Source organism: Scardinius erythrophthalmus, assembly GCF_964197995.2.
Source record: "Scardinius erythrophthalmus genome assembly, chromosome: 7".
NCBI lineage: Eukaryota > Metazoa > Chordata > Actinopteri > Cypriniformes > Leuciscidae > Scardinius > Scardinius erythrophthalmus.
The window spans coordinates 32,480,860-32,508,758 of NC_138227.1; the positions used below are offsets into that span (position 1 = coordinate 32,480,860).

At 47.8% G+C, this 27,899-nt stretch overlaps 1 protein-coding gene across 1 annotated transcript; it reads right to left on the reverse strand.

The window, feature by feature from the left end:
• Positions 1-3,054: 3,054 nt before the first annotated feature.
• On the reverse strand, positions 3,055-27,866 carry LOC308693271 (P2Y purinoceptor 14). The gene is made up of 4 exons (XM_081370072.1): positions 27,792-27,866; positions 13,829-13,918; positions 13,524-13,726; positions 3,055-4,707 (listed from the first exon to the last, which is right to left on the reverse strand). The coding sequence occupies exons 2-4, from the start codon at positions 13,916-13,918 to the stop codon at positions 4,107-4,109; spliced, it is 894 nt and encodes a 297-aa protein (XP_081226198.1). The 5' UTR covers positions 27,792-27,866; the 3' UTR covers positions 3,055-4,106.
• Between the last annotated feature and the right edge of the window lie 33 nt (positions 27,867-27,899).

Below are 27,899 nucleotides of genomic sequence, written 5' to 3' on the forward strand. Positions count from 1 at the left end.
AAAATAAATTATATAGATAAATAACATTTTGTAAATAATAAATAACCATTTACAACATAACTTGTATATCTTTTGACAACAATTTAAATGAACAGTACATAAAATGAGGTTTCAGCTGAGCAGGGAGACCCTGGTGGAGCTGCTGGACCTGGGTGGGCTCCACAATAGAGACCCTGGTAAGGCTTCTCTGCCGGTGGGTGGGACATCATCTAGGATTGTCTCCAGAGTGTTTGACTGCATAATTCCCACTGTCCACTGCATTGTCTAACAGCAGGTTTGCAGGGCTGACTCAATCGACGGCTGCCATCTCACTGAGATCATTTCAAAAAAGGGAAGAATAAAATAAATTAACTCACATCCTCAAATCAAAGCATCAAAACTTTCAACATGTAAACCCATTCTATGGACATAAATTTTTGGTTTTGGCCATTATAGCTTTAAAGTTCTCTGACTTGCCTGTTACAAGTAATCATGGTCAATGGGAACCTCCTCCAGGGCAGACACCTCTGCAGACAGCTGGTCACGCCAGGGAGCCCCACTGACCGTCTCCAAAACCTGCTCCCCCTCATCCTCCGCATCATCCTCCTCGTGCTCATCCTCCGGGGCCATGATGTCACCAACCCCAAGGCAGATGTTGTGGAGGATGGCACAGGCTGTGATGACCTGAAATGAAAAAACAAAACAAAAATGTATATAGTCTGGAAGAAAGAAGTTAATTATGTTTTTTGCAAATGTATTTTTCATTTAACTTACATGAGGTACAAAGGTGTGGTGCACCTCCAGCGCTTGCAGGAAGATGGCCCTGAACCTGGTCTTCATCATCCCAAAAGCATGCTCAATAATGGAGCGTGCCCTGGAATGATGAAGATTAAAGTGCTGGGCTCCCACACCTCGTACTGGCCTCTTGTAGGGAGTGATGAGGGGGAGTGGGTGTTGGAGACACGGGTACCCTCCGTCTGCGAGGATGAAGTGCCCTGGAGGAGGGTACACTGACCTCCTGTACAGTGGGCTGTACCGGAGCACCCGTGCGTCATGCACTGACCCCGGCCAGCCCACGTAGGTGTCGATGAAGCGGCCCTGATGGTCACAAACAGCCTGGAGGATGATGGACGGGAACAGTTTCCTGTTTCTGTAGCACTGACCATCGGGGCCGCTTGGAGGCTTGATGCGGACATGGCAGCCGTCGATTGCTCCTGCAGCTTTCAAGAAAGCTCTGTGTCTGGCCAGCCCTGCAAACCCACGGCAAACTGCCTCCAGGTCTTCTGGGGTGTTGGGGAACCGAATGACCTGGTGGCGGATGGCCACCACCTCTTCAGCGACTCGATGGACAATGCGGTGGACAGTGGAACGAGGTGTATCAAATGCTCTGGAGACAACCCTGTAGGATGTACCACACGCCAGCCAGAAAAGAAATACCAGGGTCTCTATTGTGGAACCCCATCCGTGTTGCCGGTCACTTCTCAACAGGTCCAGCAGCACTCTCAGGGCCTCCCTGCTCAGCCGAAAATCAGGTTGTGTGTCCATGTCATTAAAAAACCTGTCCAGCACTGGGACATTCAGGTTTATCCTGCAGTACAGGGGTCTGGTCTGATTTAGAGAAACAAACAAAAGAGAAATTGTTGGAAGATATTAAACTACTTTTAGTAAGTATTAATGGCACATTGGGGAAATCTAAGTTATATTTAAAACCTTACTTATGTACAAGTGTTATCTTGTATATTTGTATTTAATTTACTTAAAATATTAAGAATAAAAGTACAATTATGTATTCTGCATAAAAAAACTCCTTGTCAGGGTTTTTAGATATGTTGTTGCATTCATATTACTGTTTGGCTATGTGTATATTGCATTTTAATTCTGAATATGTTGAAGGTTGTTATATTTAAAGTAATTTACAATTTACTGTTGAGTAGTTTACTATACAACAATGCATCATATTGTAATGGTTTTGTAGTGTTGCTGTCCTGTGAGATTAAAAAAAAAACTCATTACTTCACATTTGTATGTGAATACTTAGCGAATGTACTTGCTTACAGTCAACAACAGGTTATTTTGAAAATGAAACGAGCACAATTTTAAGGATTTGTTGCTATACAGATGTGTGCCAAATAAAAGGTTGCATCCGAAGGCGAGCGGGAGTAGCCATATATATATATATATATATATATATATAGCTAGCCTATAATAAATGCACGCGCAAACATGCCTGAATAAGATCACCATGTTCAAGAGAATAAACTCCATAAAAATCGCATCTTCGTAAGGTAGCCAATAACTAAACATTTGAACAGCTTTATGTGTAATTGTGTATTTTGTATTTGTAGCCTATCATAACATGACAGTACACCCAATACTTGTGTACTCCAGCAATTAAGGACGCAACTTCTGAATTGGGATGCAGCAAACCAGTTTACTTTACCTGGCCACGGTCTTGACAAAGCCGGAGATACATCACCCGGCGGCGCCGGGGATGAAACATCCCCACCATCTCCTCCAATAAAACATAAAATAAAAAAAATAATAAAACATTTTTATTTTTAATAAATGCCGCGTAGGGTGGCAGCTCTCCTATCGCACCGTTGCTAGGCGACAGCATAATTGGGAACACCTGGTGGCATTTACAATCCTACTAAGGCTAGACTCGGAGCGTCCTTCGAATGCTGGGAAGGCTGGGTAGGCTGGGTCCTTCAACGGCTGGGAAGGCTGGGTAGGCTGGGTCCTTCGAAGGACGTGTCCTTCAAAGGACGCAGCCTTCACTTTGGGACACAGCTCTTGAAAACTTATGGACTTTGGAATTATATTCAGCTGTGCACTCATCAAACACTATAATTATCACCTATATGTTCTGCTTCAGTTCAGTGTCTGGTATTGTCTTTTGTGGATGTGTTGCATGTTGTTCGTTTGGATTACCGGTTGGATTTATTATACATTACCATATTGCCATCTTCATTATTGTGTATGTTTTTTTTTATACAACCTGCCCTGCGACAGTTAAAATTAGTACAATAATTGCATTATTAATGTAAAAATACAAAATAGAATTCTTTTGGAGGGGTTTCTTGATAGCGTAATGTTTATTTAATATAAAAACTGTCAACATTAAGTGTAAATGGAACATGAATTCACAAAAAACAAAGAAACAAACAAAGCATAAAACAGTGAGGCCTCATACAGAACACCACTGCACACCATTAGCTACTATTATATTTACAAAGGCGGCAGCCAATGAGCGTGAGGATTCACCGCAGGTCAACATGCTGAAATATATTGAGAGGGGCGACCATAGAGCTGGTAAGCCCCGCCCCTTCCGCAAAACCCCGCTGGACCTCAAAGTTGAAAAACCGTCAATGCAAGTGAATGGGAGAAAATAATTATTTTCTGGTCCCGTTTGAATTGTGCCATGAATGTGAACATATGTTGTCTGTGCATTTTTTATATAACTTTTCGTGTAAAGAATGCTACAATTTAGCGTGTAGAAGTTTGATACGGTTAGACTTTGTGTGAGAGCACTTTGTGGACTACAACTCTCGACGCGTTTGAAACGTCAACACCACTAGCACATGGACACTAGCTCACGGATCCCGCTAAACATGGCTGTGTCTTTGGTGCACTTCACCGCCTTCTTTCTGGGAGAGGACAAAATCGTTGAGGTTGGCGAAAACCACGGGTAAGTCAACTTTATGGGGTGACGTCACATAGGCGACATGTAGTCTTTCTCGTTATGTCTTTTCCATAACTGCTAGCCGAAGAATCATACCATATACTGTCAAACTCGTAACATGAAAAGTTATATAAAAAATTCACAGACAACATATGTTCACATTCATGGCACAATTCAAACGGGACCAGAAAATAATTATTTTCTCCCATTCACTTGCATTGACGGTTTTTCAACTTTGAGGTCCAGCGGGGTTTTGCGGAAGGGGCGGGACTTACCCGGGCGACCCATACCATCATAATTAAAACACTTATTATAGAAAACTATCATGAGTAGTCTTCCTCTCATGTTCATCTTAAGACAAAATTGTTGATCTGTCGACATTCTCACAAAACAATTTATAAAGTAAAAATCAAATGTATAAATGACAAATATTTCAGGACATGTTTCATGTTTGATCTTCACTGGATCTTTGAAAATCTTTCTTCTTTCTGAGCTGGGCTCTAAAGTCCTTGCAGAACATGAAGTATATAAGAGGATCGAAACAGACATTTAGCACTGAAATCAAGATAGTCAGCTCCTTCAGGATGTTTATTGCTTGAGCTGTTGTACAGTCACTGCTGAACACGTAAGGCAGTCTCACCAGATGATAGGGCACAAAGCACACGCAGAAAACTACCACTAGAACTAGCATGTTGCGTTTAGACTTGTCAAACTTATGCATGCTAGATGTGGTCTGTGTGGACAACTTGGCTTGTTGGATCTTTTGCAGAGTCTTCCAATATAGAAAAACCAGAGACATTAGCACAAACATGAAGACTACAATGGAAGCACAGTGGATGATTTTGTAGGCCACACTGAGCTCGAGACTGTGCTGGGATTCACAAGTAAATTCACCAAGCTTTTGACCCCGGGCTGTCTGAAGAAAGAGAATCAAATAGATGGAAGACGTGGCTAACAGCAGGAGCCAAGTAGCTGCGGAAACGTGGCGGGCGGTACGAACCGTCTGCAGAGAACGAGTCTCCAGTGGCCGGACAATCTTCAGGTACCTGAGATGACAGAGTGAAGTAATCAGAATGCTGTAAATATCAATTTGTGTTCCACTATGAGATTCATTTACAGTGTATAACATACACATATATCAATCCAGGCTTGGAAAAACATGCCTGTGGTGACATTTATGCATAATGATATTACGTTGCTTCTTGCACTTTTCACGACATGTATAGTGAGTGGCTCTAAGCACGTCTAGGTTTATCCAAAACAGATGAACTTGAATCTGGCAACATTCTGGCAATGAAATGTCCGGTGAGTGGCACTAAAAGGTTAATGCTCTAATGTACTATCTACAATCATCCTGACCCATACACGTTAGTTTTAACAAAAGCAAATGTGAGATAAAAATGCATTTGCTGAAGCAACCATGTCATTTTTATTTTAACTTGCTTCAACAAGTCTTTGAGACTATTTAGAGTGACTTGTTTGTCACAGGATTCAAGCTCTCCACATCTGAATGCTGTACCAGGTGAGTTACCAAGCAAGTTCACAGCATCTGAAAAGCCATATGCATGGAGCTGGTTATTTAGTTTACAAATTATCCAAAATGTTAAGTGTTTTGAGGTCATAACATAAAATTGTGCACGTTAGCACAAATCAAGTTACTGGTGTTTTACTTTACTGCCACTAGAGCTCATTTAAGATGGAAAGTGTAGTAAATGGTATGTATAAAGGCTTTTGGAGTTTTTCCAAAATGTAGGTAGAGGCACGTCTTTTTTATATATGTGCCTAGGTTTTTATATATGTGCCTAGGTTTTTTATATATGTGCCTATCTACTTGTTTGATTGCCTTTGATTTTACATTTAAAACCTTGAGTTAATTGGAATAATAATAACTACCAATGATTTTTATATGTCTTTGAATGTGTCAAACTCACTGCCACAAGTCATTACTGTGTGGTTGCAAAAGGTGTTTGGGTGTTCTCTTACAAATGGTCTCTCGTATTGCGTAAGATATCTTACGCTAGGGGAAAATCCTTTTTCCGCGAGATATTGAAGCCAAAAATTATCCTTAATTTTGTAATAATGCAAAACGCGTTGCGGCAGCATACAGACATAGGCGAGGTAGCTCGCGCGCCTATTGGCTGTTCTGCGGCAACTGCAGCAGCCTATCGAGCGAGGCCTGGCGTGATGCCAGACCCAATGAGGGTGCTTCGCGTCCGCTGCGTCACATCCCGCCGAAACGGGCATGGTCTAGGCCTATAAATACCGCTCGCAGACAGCGATTATCTGATTTTTCATCCTTCAAGCGAAGCAAACGCATCGCTGGAGCACCTTCAGCGGGACGAGTCACTGAAGTCGCTGGCCGCGCCGCCTTCCTTGCCTTCCTGCTGCGCTTTCCAGTGCTTATATCCTTTTATTCTCTGTACTCTGTGTGTGTGTGTGTGTGTCGCTGCCGCGACACACATTCTAAAAGAGCAGCGTCTTTTTCAAGATGCCTTCCTGCGGCTCGTGCAGAGCCACACTCAGCGACGGGGACCGCCATGTTATCTGCGTTTCCTGCCTGGGTGAGGAACATGCAGCTATCGCGCTCGCTGACGGCGGCTGCCCTCACTGTGAGCTGATGCCCATGGCGACTCTGAGGACTTGCCTGGCTTTCTTCACCGAGACTGCTCCCTCGCCCGCCGCTGTGTCGCGCTGTAAAAAAGCGCCGTGCCCAGCGGGTCCCGGAATCTTCCTCCAGCCGCCAAAGCTCGCCGGTTCGCCCGCCTGCTTCACAGGCTTCGTCAACTTCTCTTCCTGACGGACAGCGGCCGTTGTCTGCCGTCACTTCCGTCAACATCGCTGACAAGGAAGCCGTCAGGCAGTGAGGATTGGGCGAGCTCTGAGGATCTCGCGCCCCCTGCCCGCACATCGTCAGGCAAGAGAGCGTCCAGCGAGACGGAGCTCATGCGGATACTCGCACAGGCGAGCCTCTGCCTCGAGTGGTCTTCGCCCGAGCAGCCCGCTCACAACCGGCTGGATGGCTTTTTCCTGCCTGGGGAGCGCTCTTCGCCTGCGTCCAAACCAGCGCCCTTTCTTCCTGAGCTACACGAAGAAGTCGCTAAGTCTTGGAACGCCCCCTATTCAGCTAGAGTGCGTCCAGCTGTTTCTTTGGCATTCTCTGCAGTTGACGATGCCAAGAACAGGGGATACCTTTCGCTGCCGCCGGTCGAAGAGGCGATAGCGGCCCACTTATGTCCGCCCTCCGCTGGACGGCGCGCTAAGCTGGCCCTACCCTCTAAAGCTTGCCGCCGGGCAAGCTGCGTCAGCGCTGCACACCATGGCCACGTTGCAGATCTTCCAGGCCGATCTCCTCCGAAAGCTGAATGAGAAAAGACCTGACGCGCTCTGCGTGCCGGACTTAAGAAGCGCCACGGACCTCGCTCTCCGTGCCACTAAGTCCGCTGCACAGGCCATTGGACGAAGTATGGCCTCTCTCAATGTGACCGAGAGACACCTGTGGCTGACGCTCTCAGAAATGGCCGAGTCCGAGCGCACCGCGTTCCTCGACGCCCCGCTTTCTCCCGCTGGCCTCTTTGGATCCTCCGTCAAGGATTTTGCGGAGATATTTGCAGAGGTACAGAAAGCGTCACAGGCTATGAAGCACTTCCTCCCATATGCATGGAGCTGGTTATTTAGTTTACAAATTATCCAAAATGTTAAGTGTTTTGAGGTCATAACATAAAATTGTGCACGTTAGCACAAATCAAGTTACTGGTGTTTTACTTTACTGCCACTAGAGCTCATTTAAGATGGAAAGTGTAGTAAATGGTATGTATAAAGGCTTTTGGAGTTTTTCCAAATGTAGGTAGAGGCACGTCTTTTTATATATGTGCCTAGGTTTTTATATATGTGCCTAGGTTTTTTATATATGTGCCTATCTACTTGTTTGATTGCCTTTGATTTTACATTTAAAACCTTGAGTTAATTGGAATAATAATAACTACCAATGATTTTTATATGTCTTTGAATGTGTCAAACTCACTGCCACAAGTCATTACTGTGTGGTTGCAAAAGGTGTTTGGGTGTTCTCTTACAAATGGTCTCTCGTATTGCGTAAGATATCTTACGCTAGGGGAAAATCCTTTTTCCGCGAGATATTGAAGCCAAAAATTATCCTTAATTTTGTAATAATGCAAAACGCGTTGCGGCAGCATACAGACATAGGCGAGGTAGCTCGCGCGCCTATTGGCTGTTCTGCGGCAACTGCAGCAGCCTATCGAGCGAGGCCTGGCGTGATGCCAGACCCAATGAGGGTGCTTCGCGTCCGCTGCGTCACATCCCGCCGAAACGGGCATGGTCTAGGCCTATAAATACCGCTCGCAGGCAGCTATTATCTGATTTTTCATCCTTCAAGCGAAGCAAACGCATCGCTGGAGCACCTTCAGCGGGACGAGTCACTGAAGTCGCTGGCCGCGCCGCCTTCCTTGCCTTCCTGCTGCGCTTTCCAGTGCTTATATCCTTTTATTCTCTGTACTCTGTGTGTGTGTGTGTGTGTCGCTGCCGCGACACACATTCTAAAAGAGCAGCGTCTTTTTCAAGATGCCTTCCTGCGGCTCGTGCAGAGCCACACTCAGCGACGGGGACCGCCATGTTATCTGCGTTTCCTGCCTGGGTGAGGAACATGCAGCTCTCGCGCTCGCTGACGGCGGCTGCCCTCACTGTGAGCTGATGCCCATGGCGACTCTGAGGACTTGCCTGGCTTTCTTCACCGAGACTGCTCCCTCGCCCGCCGCTGTGTCGCGCTGTAAAAAAGCGCCGTGCCCAGCGGGTCCCGGAATCTTCCTCCAGCCGCCAAAGCTCGCCGGTTCGCCCGCCTGCTTCACAGGCTTCGTCAACTTCTCTTCCTGACGGACAGCGGCCGTTGTCTGCCGTCACTTCCGTCAACATCGCTGACAAGGAAGCCGTCAGGCAGTGAGGATTGGGCGAGCTCTGAGGATCTCGCGCCCCCTGCCCGCACATCGTCAGGCAAGAGAGCGTCCAGCGAGACGGAGCTCATGCGGATACTCGCACAGGCGAGCCTCTGCCTCGAGTGGTCTTCGCCCGAGCAGCCCGCTCACAACCGGCTGGATGGCTTTTTCCTGCCTGGGGAGCGCTCTTCGCCTGCGTCCAAACCAGCGCCCTTTCTTCCTGAGCTACACGAAGAAGTCGCTAAGTCTTGGAACGCCCCCTATTCAGCTAGAGTGCGTCCAGCTGTTTCTTTGGCATTCTCTGCAGTTGACGATGCCAAGAACAGGGGATACCTTTCGCTGCCGCCGGTCGAAGAGGCGATAGCGGCCCACTTATGTCCGCCCTCCGCTGGACGGCGCGCTAAGCTGGCCCTACCCTCTAAAGCTTGCCGCCGGGCAAGCTGCGTCAGCGCTGCACACCATGGCCACGTTGCAGATCTTCCAGGCCGATCTCCTCCGAAAGCTGAATGAGAAAAGACCTGACGCGCTCTGCGTGCCGGACTTAAGAAGCGCCACGGACCTCGCTCTCCGTGCCACTAAGTCCGCTGCACAGGCCATTGGACGAAGTATGGCCTCTCTCAATGTGACCGAGAGACACCTGTGGCTGACGCTCTCAGAAATGGCCGAGTCCGAGCGCACCGCGTTCCTCGACGCCCCGCTTTCTCCCGCTGGCCTCTTTGGATCCTCCGTCAAGGATTTTGCGGAGATATTTGCAGAGGTACAGAAAGCGTCACAGGCTATGAAGCACTTCCTCCCGAAACCGTCTGCACAGAGCTCACAGCCCCAGCCACCGTCCACTGCCGCCACTTCGCAGCGTCCAGTTCTAGCAAATGTGACTGTTCCAGTGTTTTCTGCAGGCAACAAGCCGGTTCTGTTGCCCGCTTGCCTGCACACAAATGCCGTTTTCCTCCGTCTCTCTACCTGCCTCAGGTGATAGAGCGGATCAGGGAAGAAGGATGCGCAGTACTGCATGTAGTACCATTCTGGGAAAACCAACCTTGGTTCCCAGTTGTGATGCAGCTAGCGAGCACTGCCCCATGGCCAGCGCCAGTGAGGAGAGACCTCCTCTCTCAGGCCCACGGCTCGATCTGGCATCCTCACCCGGAATTGTGGTCCCTTCATGTCTGGGCCATCAACGGGTACATGTCGAACTCCCTAAGGGAGTATTAAACACGATCACGCAGGCTAGAGCTCCGTCTATGAGACGGCTCTACTCCTCGAAATGGTCAGTGTTTTCGGGCTGGAGCCACCGTCCACTGCCGCCACTTCGCAGCGTCCAGTTCTAGCAAATGTGACTGTTCCAGTGTTTTCTGCAGGCAACAAGCCTGTTCTGTTGCCCGCTTGCCTGCACACAAATGCCGTTTTCATGGCTACCCAGATAAATCCCCAAGAGAGTGTATTTTCTGGTGTCCCGGCCACGGCCGATGGTGTCTCATGTGTAGTAAGAATGCCCACTGCCCAGTGCCCATCTCTACACACAAGAACAGCCTGTCACACAGGGCCCGCACACATAAAATCGACTCAGATCGGTTGCGCTTCAAACGTGGTAAATGTGCCCACTACCCAGTGCCCACAAACACCACGTTATGCATGTCTCACGGTTTCTGTAAAAACGAAACCAGCGTGCATTCGCTTCACTCAAGCGAACAATGCTTTCGGTGTGATAAATGTGCCCACTGTCCCGCGCCTACATCCACACATAGACATGACAGTTCCTACAGGACTCACCCAGCCCTCCCCATCGCAGTTGACCGCCACAGAGGAGTCGAGCGCGGGCAATCTGCCCGCTGTTATCAGTGCACCCCATGCCTCAAATGTCACGAGCGCGACGCTTGTGTTACAGCACACCGAAGCCTCTCCATCGCTGAGCGAACGGAGCGCGCTTCGTATTCAACCCCTAGCTATTCATGCTGCCCGGGGGTTTCGAAGTGGGTGCTGGACATTATAAAAAGAGGCTATTCGCTTCAGTTTCGCCGACACCCTCGCCGCTATATGGCGCGCGTCGAGACCACGGTAAAAGCAGAAGTAGCACATTTACTTAGAGCCGAAGTGGCGAAACTATTGAACAAAGGGGCCATAGAGCCTCTCTCTCAAGTTCAGAGCGAAGGAGGGCTATACAGCAGATACTTCCTGGTACCGAAAAAAGACGGGGGTCTCAGATCCATACTAGATCTAGGGCAACTGTACAGAGTGCTTGTGAAGCGACAGTTCAGGATGCTCACGACCAGAAAAATCCTTCCGCAGATTCGCCAAGGAGATTGGTTCGTGTCAATAGATCTGAAAGACGTGTATTTTCAAATACAGATAGCGTCACGTCACAGGCGATATTTGAGATTCGCCTTTGAGGGCCAGGCATATCAGTACACAGTCCTGCCGTTCGGTTTATTCCTGGCACCCCGTACATTTATGAAGTGCATGGATGCGGCGCTCGCACCCCTCAGAATGAATGACTCGCTGTCCATGATAGCGCGACTATCACCACAGCACGCGGTAGACATTCAGCGTACAGCGAACTCGTTCCGCTGCGGCGCATCTGTCCCGCTCAAGAAATTTCAAAAGATGCTGGGTCTCATGGCCTCAGCATCATCAGTGCTCCAGCTGGGCCTGCTGAAAGCGCGAGTCCCAAGCCAAGCGTGGGCATCCGGTCTGCTTCGCCTCAAGGTCAATCAGAAGTGCGTCACAGCTCTGAAACCTTGGAAAGCGGACGACTGGTACCAATCAGGTGTAAGCCTGGGGACTTCCTCGAGGGTGAGAGTGGTGTCCACGGATGCATCCACCTCGGGATTGGGAGCGCTGCTCGAGGGCAGACCGTTCTTCGGCCAGTGGTCAGAACGGGAGAAGCTCCTGCATATAAACTGCCTCGAAATGCTGGCAGTAGACAACGCGCTGACGCGTTTTTGTCCCTAAATAAAAGGACGCCACGTCCTGGTCCGCTCGGACAACATGTCTGTGGTGTCCTACATAAATTGCCAGGACGGCCTCAGGTCCAGGAACCTGTACAGGCTAGCAGAACGCCTCCTGGTATGGGCTCAGCGCAACCTGCGCTCGCTGAGAGCAGCGTACGTGCCAGGGCTCCTAAACATAGGACCAGACAGACTGTCCAGGAACAATGTTCTGGCAGGCGAATGGTCTTTACACCCACAGACAGTCCAACTGCTGTGGGAAGAAATTCGGCAGAGCGGAAGTAGACCTGTTCGCGTCTCAAGAAAACAGGGGATACCTTTCGCTGCCGCCGGTCGAAGAGGCGATAGCGGCCCACTTATGTCAGGGCATTACGAGCTTATGTGTCTCGCTCGTCTGTTTTCAGACAGACAGAGCAGCTCCTTGTTTCGTTCAGCGGGCATTCTAAGGGACTAGCCGCGTCAAAACAGAGCCTATCCAGATGGATAGTTGATGCTATAGCGCTAGCATACGCCTCCAAGGGCATGCAGTGCCCGTTGGGTGTCAGAGCGCACTCCATAAGAGGCATGGCCTCTTCGTGGGCCTGGTCGAGTGGGATTGCCTTGCAAGATATTTGTACGGCGGCGGGCTGGGCCTCCCCGTCTACATTTATAAGGTTTTACAACCTAGAGGTTCCCGCCCTGCAGGCCAGGCTGCTGTCGGTCTAGTTAACCAGTATTATCTGACCTGATGCTATCAGCTCAGAATGCTGCGTCTACTGAGCACAGCTCGATGATCGACAGTGAAAAGCAGTAGCACAAGATGTGCCTGGGCAAACTGTGTAAAACTCACATTTCCCCATCAGTTCAGGCCGTACCCCGCCCTGTCTGTATGATGAAATTCACGTCTAAGCGACGCTGCCATATGTGGAAGAGTGCGGCTTCGCCCCTCCCTCTTCCTGGACTCCCTGTTAGTTCCCTGGGTGATTGTGCACTATATGAACCCCGGGCTTTCGCCCTTGGGTCTTTGGTCTCAGATCTCAGCATGCACAGCGTTTTGCATTGGGTCCCCTAGCGTAAGATATCTTACGCAGTATGAGAGACATCTCGTAAGAGAACGTTCTCGGTTACTAATGTAACCTCGGTTCTCTCTAGAAGAGGGAACGAGTACTGCGTATCTTGCCGTGCATGCGCACGCTCTGGTTGCTTCGATGATGAAAAAACAGATAATAACTGCCTGCGAGTGGTATTTATAGGCCTAGACCACGCCCGTTTCGGCGGGATGTGACGCAGCGGGCGCGAAGCACCCTCATTGGGTCTGGCGTCACGCCAGGCCTCGCTCGATAGGCTGCTGCAGTTGCCGCAGAACAGCCAATAGGCGCGCAAGCTGCCTCTCCTATGTCTGTATGCTGCAGCATACGCATTTTGCATTATTTCAAAATTAAGGATCATTTTTGGCTTCAATATCTCGTGGAAAAAGGATTTTCCCCTAGTGTAAGATATCTTACGCAGTACTCGTTCCCTCTTCTAGAGAGAACCGAGGTTACATTAGTAACCGAGTACGTTTTTTGCACACTGCAGTGTGGTTGCCTTGGTGTTTTGGGTGGTTGCTAGGTTACTGGTTCAAACTTACAAGCCAAATCAACATTCTTTGCTAAGAGAATGTTTTTGCATGTTTCCCTCAATGTTTTTAAAACATGTTACATTATGTACATTTTAGTTAACACTGTTGTGTGATTAAGTGTGATCATGCATTTTAGAGACTTGAGGTATTCTGTACAAAATGGTCTCTAAGTTTTCATTCAAAATATCTTCATTTTTGTTTTGAAGATGAAAAAAGTCTTAGGGGTTTGGAATGACAGGAGGGCAAGTAAATAATGACATGATTTTCATTTTTGGGTCAACTATCCCTGGCTAATGCCCACTCTTAAATGCAAGTGTTTAGGTTTTTCTTACTCAGATTTATCATTAACCAGATTAAATAAGTGAGTTGCATACCTGTTTGCAGCAATAAAGTCCATGAAGAGAATACTTGCATACATGTTTATATAGAAGGCTGTTGCTCCAAAGCTGCAGTAAATATTGTGTATCTTCACGGAATAGTTAGCATTGTTAGCAATGCGCAAAGGTAAACAAAGACAAAGGAAGAAGTCAGCTGCGGCCAGGTTCTTCATGTAGACTGTGACGCTGGACCTGACACACTGATTAGTGCAGAAATACACACGCATTGTGATGCAATTCAGCACCAGACTGACAAGAAACACTAATGAGTAGCTTAATATGAAAACCAGGTGGGCTGAGACCTCTTTAAATTTACAGGAAACTTCTGTTCTGTTGGTTATGTTTGGTACTGTTGAAGAGTTGAAGATGGTAGCAGTCGCTGCAGACTCCATCTATATACACAAGAGAGACAGATACCAATGAGAAAACATTCTAATTTTCATTGTCATATACAAACTTTGCAATCTACTGTAGCAAAAAAAACTTGCTGTAAAAACAGCCAAATTCTGACAGTAACAATGTTTTACACTGGAACAGTAACATACTATAGAAAGCGATGCATTCTGGATAATATTTGCAATTTACAATAAAGCAGCCTGTTGCAATTTACTGTGAACATGTATATATGTAGAGTCCACACTCAGAAACTGTGCCCGAAATTGCCCCTTATACTATGTTGATGCCTGTGTATAAATCATTCAGTTGTTCAAATAATCAACACAATATTCTGAATATGATTCTTTCAAAATATCATTATTATACCACTTAAGTGATCTCATGATATAGTTTCTCAGAGTTACTGTAATTCATAATGTGAAGTCCATCATTTCACTCTTAGGGTCCAATCATACACCTGGAGCAATGTGGCACTAGGCCTAACGCAAGTGTTTTTTGCTATTTTCAGCCTGACGCAGTTATCATTTTCATGACCTGCGCCACATTGTTTAAATAGCAAATGCATTTGTGTCTATTTGTGCACCCATGAGCATTCTGGTCTGAAAGCGAAGTGTGTTCAGGCACATTGTTGCCTTGTTTCTATGTTGAGACAACTGAAATAGACTGCGCCATTAACCAACAAAAACCTAGTCTAATGTCAATGGCGCAGTATATTTTTATTTATTTAAAGGGCGCATTAGTAATATGAGCCTATAGGCAGGTGCACAACGCGCGTACAATCTGCTTATTACACAGGGACACGCAGCAGCACACAAACATACCAAATATAAAAAATAAAAGGATTACAATGTAAAAGATTATTATTGTGTACATAAAGATATGGTGGAATCCGGCTCGTCCTGTAGATCAGGGGTTCTCAAACTATCTGGAGATAGGGACCCCTCATAGGGCAGAAAAAATTCCAAGGACCCCCTCATAACCGCAACACAAATGTAATAGCTAAATGTAATAGCTAAATAGCTAAAGAGAAAGATGGGAAAGGGCCAGGGGCGTTTCTAGGTTTTAAAAACATCAGGGGCTGAGCCTGAAACATTAGGGGCTGGGGGTGGGTTACAAGATAACATGATCCGATACAGAGAATAATGTATATTTTAGGCCTATATGCAGGGGACAGCCACACCAGCCCACATTACCCCACAGACACGTGTATTCAAATGTGAGGTAAATAGGGGGGTTCGGGGGCATGCTCCCCTGAGAAAATTTGGATTTCTCGGAGCTACATATGTGCATTTTAAGGTGTTTGAAGGCCCCCAAAAACTGGATAACAATAGCTTTAAAAGCATGTCAGTGGGCAGCAGCATAAATTATCAAGCAGATAACAGATTCTTAAACATGAGAATGAGAATAAATGTTGAAATGAATGATCCACACTACAAAATGGAAATTGAGAATGTTTCTGCTTGTTGACAATACACAATCACATATTCCAGACAGGAATGGCCTTAAATGAGAAATCTTTCAAGGATTATTTTGCATATAGATGTTACATTTCAATCAAACACCAGTGCAATCTTTTGTTTGTTTATTTTATAAATATATATCTATACTTATATTTTGCTTATAGTTTCTGTAATTAGCAAAAAACATCTGTGTTAAATAGGAATACATTGTAATAATGTTAATCAAGCTGACTAAATCACACGACTGTGCAGCAGTTCCAACACACTCACAATAAAAATACAATATAATTTAAAACAAAGACAAGCTCATTATACAAAGGAAATAATATTACAGATCTAGACAAATTGGGTTGCTTATAGTTAAAAGAATGTCAAGAACGATCATTTAGGCTAGATGTATTTTTCACATTTTTGGTCACAAAATATTTTTTTATGACACGAGTCAGTTTTGATGACTTTGCAATATTGACAAAATGTTAGAATATTAATAATGTAAAATTACGCAGTTTTAATCTCCCTTTTGGTTATTTCAATACTTAATTGACGACAGAACACGACGTACATGCTCGTAGTTTCTTTTGCGTGATACAGGGCGCGCCGCATTTGCGCTTGATATCGAAGAGTGCACGCTGTGAGCACACGGCTGATACGACAGGAAAGCTTTACTGACATATGGCAGCAAAGCAGCAGCAAAGCCTAAGCACAATGAAATAAGGCGACTTATGATTTCGGGGGTTTACATAGGCTATTGTCCAGTTTCATTTTTGTCAGTCAACTTTTCAAAAAACATTCAGGGCTACACTCAAAACATTCGGGGCTGAAGCCCCGGCAAAATCGTTAACGCATGTGCTGAGGGGGTGCTAGATCATTGACAGGGGGAGGGGGGGGGGCTGCGCAATTATATATATATATATATATATATATATATATATACACTATTAATAAATGAGCTAAACTTGGCCACTAAATATTTAATATTCAATTATTTTAATGATCACAATTAAAGTTTCAATTTTATTAAATTGAACAAGCGCAACATTCAGCATTCAATCAAATATTCTAAAAGATGTATTAATTAATAATAATGTTATAATATGTGTGCGTACAACAAGCAAGATGTGCATTTGTAAATCCGGTGGCCGCAATTGATTTTTATTACAGTGCCGGCTGCAAAGATGAAGTTGACGATCGCCATATTCGTAGTGGACGCGCCTATAGAGAGAAATGCACATCATGGATTACATAATCAGAGAGTAGCCTTTTTCTTTTCGTTTTGAATTATTTCGTTTAAAGACATTTCAAGCTTTGTGTATTTGATGTATTTCTCATGTCTGTGTGAGGCATACACTGAGTTTCGTTAAGTTAGGATGAGATGCGCTCCAGTTCACGTGCAGTGCAAGTGACCGCGCGGGCGCCACCATGATTATTGTCTGTTATATTTGCATCTTATTCATTAAAAACAATCAATTGGTTGATGAAAAATGTATTAAAATTAAGATACAATTTATACAAAACGAAATTCACTTTAAAGAAAGGCTTTCTACAAAACAAAACTTAATGAAGTGGTCAAAATCATATAACCCGCTCCACGTCTCTCGATATATTGCGCATTCTATCTTACTCGTGCTGTTGCACTTTTCATAAATCAACATAAACGAAACAAAATAACATCATAATATTTGAACAAATGTGAAACTAAATGCGCTTATTTAAAGGGTTAGTTCACCCAAAAATGAAAATTATGTCATTAATGACTCACCCTCATGTCGTTCCAAGCCCGTAAGACCTCCGTTCATCTTCGGAACACAGTTTAAGATATTTTAGATTTAGTCCAAGAGCTTTCTGTTCCTCCATTAAAGTCAATGGACGTGTCACTGTTCACGTCCAGAAAGGCAATACAGACATCATCAAAGTAGTCCATGTGACATCAGTGGCTCAATCTTAAGTTTATCAAGCGTCGAGAATACTTTTTGTGCGCAAAAACAAACAAAAATAACGACTTTATTCCACTATTCATTTCCTTCTCTCTGGGCCTCGTAGTGTTTTTGCGCAGTGTTGCACGTCATCATGCTTTACACATGACCAGCGTCGGCCAATAGTGAGCCTACGTGGTGACGTGCAACACAGACACGCTGCGCAAAAACACTACGAGGCCCAGAGAGAAGGAAATTAATAGTGGAATAGAGTCGTTATTTTTGTTTGTTTTTGCGCACAAAAAGTATTCTCGACGCTTGATAAACTTAAGATTGAGCCACTGATGTCACATGGACTACTTTGATGATGTCTGTATTGCCTTTCTGGACGTGAACAGTGACACGTCCATTGACTTTAATGGAGGAACAGAAAGCTCTCGGACTAAATCTAAAATATCTTAAACTGTGTTCCGAAGATGAACTGAGGTCTTACGGGCTTGGAACGACATGAGGGTGAGTCATTAATGACATAATTTTTGGGTGAACTAACCCTTTAATGGCTACAACAATAGGCCTACAGACTCTCTGCAAATTGCTGCACATTCATTTAATTCAGAATTTTTCACAAACAAGTTGAAAGGCATTTGATGAAATCAAGTTCACGGATAATTGTGCGTGCATTTATTAATCATTATGATACTAAAATCATAACAAAGTAGGCTATGTAAATCAGATGAGCCCAGAATATGAACGCAACGTTCAACGCAACAAATGCATACACGTTAAGTTTCCTCCAGAAAACCATTATAAGAACGCTTAATGTGGCTTAATGCAGATAAGAATGTCCCCATATTATGGCGAAATTACGAGATATTATGTCGAAATAACGACTTTGACAGATTGACGTAATACAACAGAGTTTCTATTGGCCCAAAGTTAAAGCGAGGGGAGTGCTGATGAACACAATGCGCCTGTTTAATTGACTTTTATTCATTCATTAGCTGTGAGACGTGAAGTTAAAACCTGAGGGAAATGTTTTGGTAGATTGACGTAATGTAAAAGCCGAATGTTCATTGGTCTAACGTTACACGCGCGGGAGTAATGAATGACGATGGGCCCTGCACTTTCTCCGGGTGTGATTTTATAGCGAATTTTCCACGGACCCCCAGGCAGTGCGCCACGGACCCCTAGGGGTCCGCGGACCCCACTTTGAGAACCACTGCTGTAGATGGTCTGGTTGGTCGAGCTTTAACCTCGCGCACGAGCAGATCCATTTCCTCTCTGGAGAAGTGTTTAGTCTTTCTGCTTTCTGCGTGCGCAACTGGCTTTTAAAAGGAATGGGAGATGAGACTCTGACTGGTTTATTGCACGTTATGCCCAAAAACGTCTCGGTTACTGATGTAACCCTCGTTCCCTGAAGGAGGGAACGGGAGACGTAACGTCGATGTGACGACGTAATTGGGATCACTTCAGGGAGCCCTATCAACTTCGAGTGTCTACAGAACGAGCCAATGAAAGTTGGCTTGCGTGAATCGCGTCACGCGCCCCCGCCCCGCCGCGCGGGTATCAACAGGAAGCGGGCGCACGCACACATTGTTTTTCGCTGAGGAGCCGAGATTTATGACGGCCATGCAGCGATGGTCAGCAACGGTGGCGACGGGACGTTACGTCTCCCGTTCCCTCCTTCAGGGAACGAGGGTTACATCAGTAACCGAGACGTTCCCTTTCAGTCGCTCACGTTCGACGTAACGTCGACGTGACGACGTAATTGGGATCCCATGGAAAACGCCACGGTTGCTGCCACATCCAGCGCCCTACGCAAGACTCTCAGACCCCCAACTGCTGGGGCGGAAGACCTGCGTAGAGGGAGTTCAACTGCTGTTCCATTATACCCCACACAGCGGAACTCTTGGATAACACTGGGAAAGCGTACCTCTCCAGGGGAAAGAACGCTGCGGAGCCACATCCTGCCCAAAGGGAGGTAACATGTGGAGAATACACATATGGACTGGCCGAAGGGGCAGTGCGACATATGGAATGTCACTGGGGTGGCTCCACCCAAAGGGGGAGACACACCGGACAGTGACGGCAGAGCAGACTCTGCCAAGGGAAGACATGGGCTCACCGCAGGGAGCTGGTCGTGGAAGAATACACATATGGGATCGCCGCAGGGATCACCACATATGGAACCCAGCCTAGCACAAGTTACACAAGCATACGAGCACTAGGCCTGGCGTCGGACGCTCCGCAACGTCCGACTGCCGAAGGGGTGCGGAGGAACTCACAGGGTTCGCCAATGGGGAACTCGACTGGAGTAAAAAGCGCACGTATCCGTTCCTAGGAAGGGAGTGGCGCAGCAAGCCGACATTAGAGCGGGAACTTCGGTGTTACCGGCTAGTAGAAGCGAGCACACAGGAAGAAACCGGCTCAACACGTAAGCTATAAAACCTAGCGAACGTGTTAGGTGTCGCCCAGCCCGCAGCTCTACAGATGTCTGTCATCGAGGCGCCGTGAGCCAGCGCCCAGGAAGAAGCGACACTCCTAGTGGAGTGGGCTTTCAACCCAGGCGGGCAGGGCACGCCTTGGGCTTCGTAAGCCAAGGCGATGGCATCCACTATCCAGTGGGCCATCCTCTGCTTGGAGACAGCCTTCCCTTTCTGCTGGCCTCCGTAACAGACGAAGAGCTGATCTGAGGTCCTGAGGCTTTGCATTCTGTCCACGTACAGACGCAGAGCGCGAACGGGAGAGAGAAAAGCCAGGGCTGGGTCTGCCTCCTCCGAAGGCAGCGCTTGCAGGTTCACTACCTGTTCCCGGAAGGGAGTGGTAGGAACCTTGGGCACGTATCCGGGCCGGGGTCTCAGGATGACGTGAGAGTTATCCGGGCCGAATTCTAGGCACGATTCGTCGACCGAAAATGCATGCAGGTCCCCTACCCTCTTGATAGAGGCCAATGCAACCAGGAGTACTGTCTTACAGGACAGAATTTTTAACTCAGCTGATTGCAGAGGCTCAAAGGGTGGTCTCTGAAGTGCCGAAAGGACGAGAGACAAGTCCCAAGAGGGTATAGAGAGTGGGCGAGGAGGATTCAGTCTCCTCGCTCCCCTCAGGAACCTGACGATCAGGTCATGCTTTCCCAAAGACTTACCATCAACAGCATCGTGATGTGCGGCAATAGCGGCAACATACACTTTAAGGGTGGAGGGAGACAGCCTTCGCTCCAGCCCTTCTTGCAGGAAGGAAAGCACGGCTCTGATCGAGCAAGATCGGGGGTTCTCCTCATGAGAGGAGCACCAGTCAACGAACAGGTTCCACTTCAATGCATAGAGGCGGACCACCTGGGGATGGAGTCGCCATTCTCCCGGTAGCACCTGCTGCCGTGAGAGCTCGTCGGCTGCACGGTTGAGCAGGCCCGGAATGTAAACGGCACGAAGCGACCTCAGATGCTTCTGACTCCAGAGGAGGAGATGGCGGGCGAGTTGTGACATGCGGCGGGAGCGTAGACCACCTTGGCGGTTGATGTACGCAACGGTCGCAGTGCTGTCCGTACGGACCAGTACATGCTTGCCTAGTAGCAGCGTTTTGAAACGGCTCAATGCAAGACGTACTGCTAACAACTCGAGGCAGTTGATGTGCCAATGCAGTTGAGGCCCCGTCCACAGACCTGAAGCTGCATGCCCGTTGTACGTGGCCCCCCAGCCGGTGGTAGAGGCATACGTGGAGACCACAGAGTGCCTGGACACTTGTTCCAGGGGAACACCTGCCCGCAGGAACGAAGGGTCCGACCACAAGCTGAGAGTTTGGCGACAGTGCGGAGTCACTTGGACCCGGCACGAGCCGCTCTGCCACGCCCATCTCGGGACTCGATCGTGGAGCCAGTGTTGGAGCGGCCTCATATGAAGCAATCCGAGCGGCGTAACCGCGGCTGCAGATTCCATATGCCCCAGGAGCCTCTGAAACAGTTTCAGTGGTGCCGCTGTTCTGCGTTTGAGCGTGCTCACGCAGTTCAACACTGACTGGACACGGGCCTCGGTGAGGCGCGCTGTCATGCTAATCGAGTCCAACTCCATACCGAGAAAAGAGATCCTCTGCCCGGGGGTGAGTTTGCTCTTTCCCAGTTGACCCGAAGCCCTAGGTGGCTGAGGTGACTGAGCACCTTGTCCCTGTGTTCGCACAACTGCTCTCTCGACTGGGCCAGAATAAGCCAGTCGTCGAGGTAGTTGAGGATGCGAACACCACGCTCGCACATGGGAGCAATGGCCGCCTCCGCGACTTTCGTGAAGACGCGGGGCGACAGGGCCAGCCCGAAGGGTAAGACCTTGTACTGATATGCTCGATCGCGTCCTTCGCCAGTAGCACTGCGATCTCCGCCCTGAGCACCGGGGCATTGTCCGCCAGAACACGGGTGAACAGGATGCCCCTGAAAGCAGGGGGGCGCCGGGCGAACTGAATCGCATAGCCGAGTCTGATGGTACGGATGAGCCAGCGAGACGGGCTGGGAAGCGTTAACCAGGCTCCCAGAGACCGAGCAAGCGGGACTAACGGCACCACAGACGTACCCGGGGTGGGGCAGCGCGGCGGAATGCAGGGACCCGACTCGGACGGCACAGCGGCCTGAAGTGGGGTCTGGGTGTGTGGTGCAGCACATACCTGCTTCTGTCGAAGGGCAGAGTGAGTGTGTGGAGGCGACAGCACGTCCGGAACACAGCCACTGCTGCTCGCTGGCGATGAAAGAGGGGCTCGGGAGTGACAAGGCATGGCGGCGTCGTCGACTGCCAAGCGCACCCTCTTGGGGCCCAGAGGTTTCAGAAATTGCTCTTTTTTTGAAAATGTGGGTACCACGTAAGGAAACCAAAGATTTTCCGCCCGGCCCTCCACCGGGGGAAGGAGTGGCGCCTTCGCCATCTCCTGAAGAGCAACTTGATCCACCTCTGGGCCGCCCGTCTCAGGGTCGTTTGCACCGTCGCTTGCCTCCTGGTTTGGCAGCGGCCTGGACGGGCGGGGTCGGCTTCCTGCGGCTTGCTCCACGCTGAGGCCTGGATGATGGCTGCTGCTGCTGGGGCTTAGCGGGAGCGGAGGACGCCGTAGAAGGCCGACCACGGCGACGAGTAGATGGAGGGTCTGCGGCCGGCGGACGGGTGGGAGCAGCAGGGGTCCGCCGGGGCAGGATGTGCCGGATGGCCTCCGTCTGCTTCTGTGCGGCCGAGAACTGTTGGGCAAAGCTCTCGACCGCGTCGCTGAACAACCCAACCTGGGAAAGAGGGGCATCCAGGAACCGATATTTATCGGTGTCCCTCATATCCGCCAGGTTGAGCCAAAGGTGGCGTTCCTGGACCACCAGAGTGGACATCGCCTGACCAACCGAACGTGCGGTTTCCTTCGTCGCCCGGAGGGCGAGGTCGGTTGCCACACGGAGCTCCAGGAGGAGCTCTGGGTCAGAACCACCCTCGTTCATGTCCATGAGCGCCTGGGCCTGGTGGACCTGCAAGAGCGCCATGGCATGGAGGGCGGAAGCAGCCTGTCCACAGGCCTTATAAGCCCTCGCCGTTAAGCCGGACGAAAACTTACAGGCCTTGGACGGGAGGCGTGGATTACCCCGCCAAGAGGAAGCGGACGCCGGACACAGCTGCATCGCGACGGCCCGCTCCACTGGGGGGATATCCACATACCCCTTAGCTGCCCCGCCGTCGAGGGTGGCGAGGGGTGAGGAGCCACTAGAACGGCTTCGGGCACTATACGGTGCCTTCCACGTCCTAGAGAGCTCCTCATGCACTTCCGGAAATAAAGGTACCGGGGCGGCGCACTGAGAACCAGCACGGCCCGCCCCAAGAAACCAATCGTCCAACCGAGAAGGTTCAGGACGTGGTGGAGGATTCCACGCAAGCCCGACCTTCTCGGCGGCCCGGGAAAGCATAGCGGTCCATTCTGGATCTGGCTCGGACGACGCTACACACCCCGAGGGGGGCAACGCAGCCGAGTCGTCATTTCCAGAGGACAGCTACCCCTCCGATGCTGCGATCGACATCTGGTCATCAGCCGGAGCCCCAAAGGAAACGGTTGGTCGTTCCGGAGAAGGACCAAGGCGTCCACTAAGGGGCCCCAGTGGCGACAGCGCTTGTGAGGCGTGAGGGGCGAGGGGTGAGGGAGGATGACTCGACGGGGAAGCCCTCACGGTAATCCTCAGATCACCCTGGTCATGCGCCAAAGTAGGTCTATTCTGCGGGGCAGAATAGACACTAGATCGGGGCATAGGCGAGGGGACTGCACCTCCCTTGAGGTAAGCAAGTCTCGATCTCAGCGCTGCGATAGTCATATTCCCGCAATGGGAACATGAACTATCCACAAAAGCTGCCTCAGCGTTTTGAATGCCCAAACACGAGAGGCAACTGCTGTGGCCATCTGCTGGCGCCAGGGAACGACGGCATCCAGAAACGCACAAGCGGAATGACATCTTGAAAAAGACGCAGGGTCACGCTTGTGTTGGCTCTTTTAGTAAAAAATAAAAAAGGATTTAGAACTCTCTTTTTGTGTTGAGGCACCCAGGGGTAGCCGCAGTGTGAATGCACACACAGGGGAAACGCCCACCGAACCGACACACACACACACACAGACACAAACACAGTGCTGTGAAAACAGCAGTTGAGAGCTGCAATGCTCGCGGCCACCGCTGATCACGCCGTCACACCAACACAGGAACAGAGAGAGAGATGATCCTCTTTGAAGTCTTCAAGGCTGATTCTCATAGACAAAAAAGTCTCACAGAAACTCGGCTCCGAAGTGAAAGACAATGTGTGCGTGCGCCCGCTTCCTGTTTATACCCGCGCGGCGGGGCGGGGCCGCGTGACGTGATTCACGCACGCCAACTTTCATTGGCTCGTTCTGTAGACACTCGAAGTTGATAGGGCTCCCTGAAGTGATCCCAATTACGTCGTCACGTCGACGTTACGTCGAACGTGAGCGACTGAAAGGGAACACACCCTTTACTCATGAAGAATAGGTACAACCCTTTTAGACCATAAGCTGGGCGTGCTGACCATTTTAGCAGAAGTGGAATTGGACACGCCCTAAGTACACTTGCGCCATGCACTTTAGACCATGCGCTTAGATCTTTGAAATAGGGCCCTTACAATCAGTGATTAGACTTTGAATGATATTCATGATTCAGGCCACTATATCATCAATTGTATGCAGCCAACGTCACCTGATCTTATTTTCTCTTTATTTTCCTTGCCATTGCAAATGCACCTTACAAACACAGGCATTACATGCCGCACCCCCACGTCCGGGTATTTAAGGCAGCGTGCGAATACTCACATAAAGTTTTCAGCTGAGGAGCCGAGACGGGGTCCTGGTCGTGCCAGCGGAGGTACAGGAGGTGTGGCAATGGGCGTTAATGTCTTCCAGGGAACGGGGATTACATTAGTAACATAGACGTTCCTTATCTGTCAGTCACGTTCAACATTAATGTCAGTGACTGAAGAACTGGGATCCCTATGGAAGACACTAAAAATTCTGCCACCTCCAACTGGTCCCCCAGCACCTGCTGGGGTGGAAGAAGGGACAGGGCTGTGCACAGAGAATGACCTTCAATGAAGTTTCTATTACCCTGTACTGTGAGATTATTGGAATACACTGAAAAAGCGTGCCTATTCCACCTGGAAAGGAATGCTACGGAGACTACATCCTGCCCTTAGAGAGGTAAACATACTGTATGGAGTTACAAATATGGACTGACCGCTAGGGCAGTGCTACATATGGAAGATCTCTGTAGTAGATCCAGCCTTGTTCAGGGGTGGAGTCATACCGTTACAGAGATGACCGAGTGGACTTTGCTGAGGGAAAGTCAAAACCGGGGCTGACCAACCGGGCATGCACACAAGTATTTGACCTGGCATCAGATACCTCCACCGCATCTGACTGCCGAGGATGCTGGAGGAACTCCACCAGGGTTCACCAGCCAGGGAACTTTCCTGAGGAGCAGAATAAGCGCTTGTATCCCGTTCTCAGAGGGGAATAGTGCAGCAAGTGAGACACAGAGCCATCCTTCCTGTATATTTTCTGTTTGTACACAACACATGGGAAGACACCGGCTCCACTCAGAGATTGTAGAATTTTGCTAATGTGTTATGTGTCACCTAGCCTGCAGTTCTGCATATGTCTGCCAAATAGGCTCCCTGCGCCAATGCCCAGGAGGAAGCAACACTCCATGTTGAGTGAGCTCACACTCACAGGGGGCACGGCTCATTTGGCATTGGAACGCTAAGATGATGTCGTGCACTATCAAGTGGGCCAATCTCTGTTTGGAGACAGCCTTTCCCTTCTGCTTGCCTCCATATTAGACAAAGAGTTGTCGTGAGGTTCTGAAGCTCTGCGTGCGGTCCACTGACAAATGCAAGGCCTGAACAGGACACAGCAATGCAAGGGTTGGGTCTGCCTCTTCCGAGAGCAGCGAAATACACTCACACACACACACACATATATACCACATATTTTAAAAACATTTTTACGTAAAATTTATATTTATTTGCAACAGTTGTTAACAGCAATAATAATACATTTCTGTCATAAGAACAGCTAATCAGCTGATGGACATTGTGCTGCGTTGTCATGGGAACATCCCAGGTGAAGATGATGAGAAAATTACATTGTCTTTCATTGCTCCCTTCACCAAGTGCGTTCCAAACAACTACATAATGGCACGCAAGTCCCTGCGCCCTCCAAAGTCCTCACTCGAAGACATTGCTCGGTTATAAACTCAAGAATTAACAGAATGAAGTGGCAGAACCATGACACCAATAGTGCTTGATGTATTGCTATGTTAGAATTTAAAGGGGGGGGGGGGGGGGTGAAATGCTCATTTTCACTCAATCTCCTGTTAATCTTGAGTACCTATAGAGTAATATTGCATCCTTCATATCTCCAAAAAGTCTTTTGTTTTATTATATTTTTAAAAGAAAGATGGCTGTACCCGCCGAGTCTTTCCGGAAAAAAACAAACGGCTGGGGGCGGGCCGTGTGGGCGAAGCTTAGCTGTGCTAACGCGCCGAGCTAACAACACACAGAGACATTTGTTCAACAGTTTTACTCACCGTCCGGTTTCAACGCACAACCGCGAACCTTTATCATTGTGACTGCTCGATCCTTAAGCATTAGACGATCTGCAAATCCGTCGATCTGGGCTTTGTTTATAAAACAATCATTGTCGAAATGCAGGGAACAAACAGTCTTACACAACTCCGTTTATGCTCAGGAAAACAAACTCCATCCACGGGTTCCTTAACGCTGGGTTCTTTGGGAATCTGTGCAGGGTTGTCTTGCCCTGGCAACCAAAAACACACTTCTTTGGTGACATTGACTTCCCAAAAGCCGGGCAGGGCGCTTTGATGGCGAACTGCTTTCACTCTCTTGCTCTGGTCTACGAGTGCGCGCGCGCCCGCGATCTTACCGGAGAAGTGCCCTTAGGAGCCATATAAGGAAATTCCGCTCTATCTTACGTAAGACAGAGCCATACTCGAAAAAAACTTTCCGAAACTTGTGACAAACCGGAAGGAGTATTTTTGGAACAAAAATACTCCTTCAAACGTACAACTTAGTTTTTGAAACTTTGTCCATGTTTAGCATGGGAATCCAACTCTTTACCAGTGTAAAAAACTCAGTAAGCATGAAATAGCATTTCACCCCCCCTTTAAAATGATTTCTGTTCTGACTTGTGTGGTTTACCATTGTGCCTCTGGTTTAGTTGAGGATATGCCAAAAAAAAACATGCTACATGTTGCTTTATTTAGAAGGCAGTAAATGCGTAGTTGCTGAAGCAGTGTCTATTTGCTTGTAATATTAGCTCATTCATGTGTGATATATTGTGATGTTACAGTAATCTTTTATTTTTACACATGAAGTGTTTGAGCAGTGTTTGTAGTTTAATTTTATATCAAGAAATATTCTGTTAAGTTGACTCAAAAGAAATGTTTACAGTACTTACATAGTATAAATATTAGTTTTTAAACTTAAATGGTTCAAGGCAATCAATATCCCCAAATGAAATTAACTTCCATGGAATTTATTATGGTAACATATTGTAAATTAGATTACTGTAGGAGGACTTTAAATTAACAGTAAACTACTGGCAACCCCTGCCAGTTGTTACTGTTAATTTGCAGGGCAGTGATAATCCTAATGAAACGAGATAAAATGCTCATAAATTACTTCAAAAAGGTATTGAAATTATTATTTTTTTTTGCATGTGAGGTTATATATTAGACAGTCCAACATTTTTTCACCTACATGAACTTGAAGTAAAATAACCTATTTGCAAACAGTACATTCACATTAAACAAATACTGCTAACCTAATTGGTCAGAGTACAAATATTAACGATTAACAGCATAAATCATTGAAGAGGATATAACAATATATTGTATAATTCCCCTTTTAATAATAGGCTCCTATAATTATACTTATTATAAATCATAATTTGAAGTATTGTTAATCAATCAAACTTACTTGAAATCCACTTGCAACAAAGCTGTCCACTTTGGTGCAGTAGTTTGTCCTTCAGTCACTTCAATTTTCTTCTGCGGGTTCATGCAATAAAAGTGTGAAATATAAAGG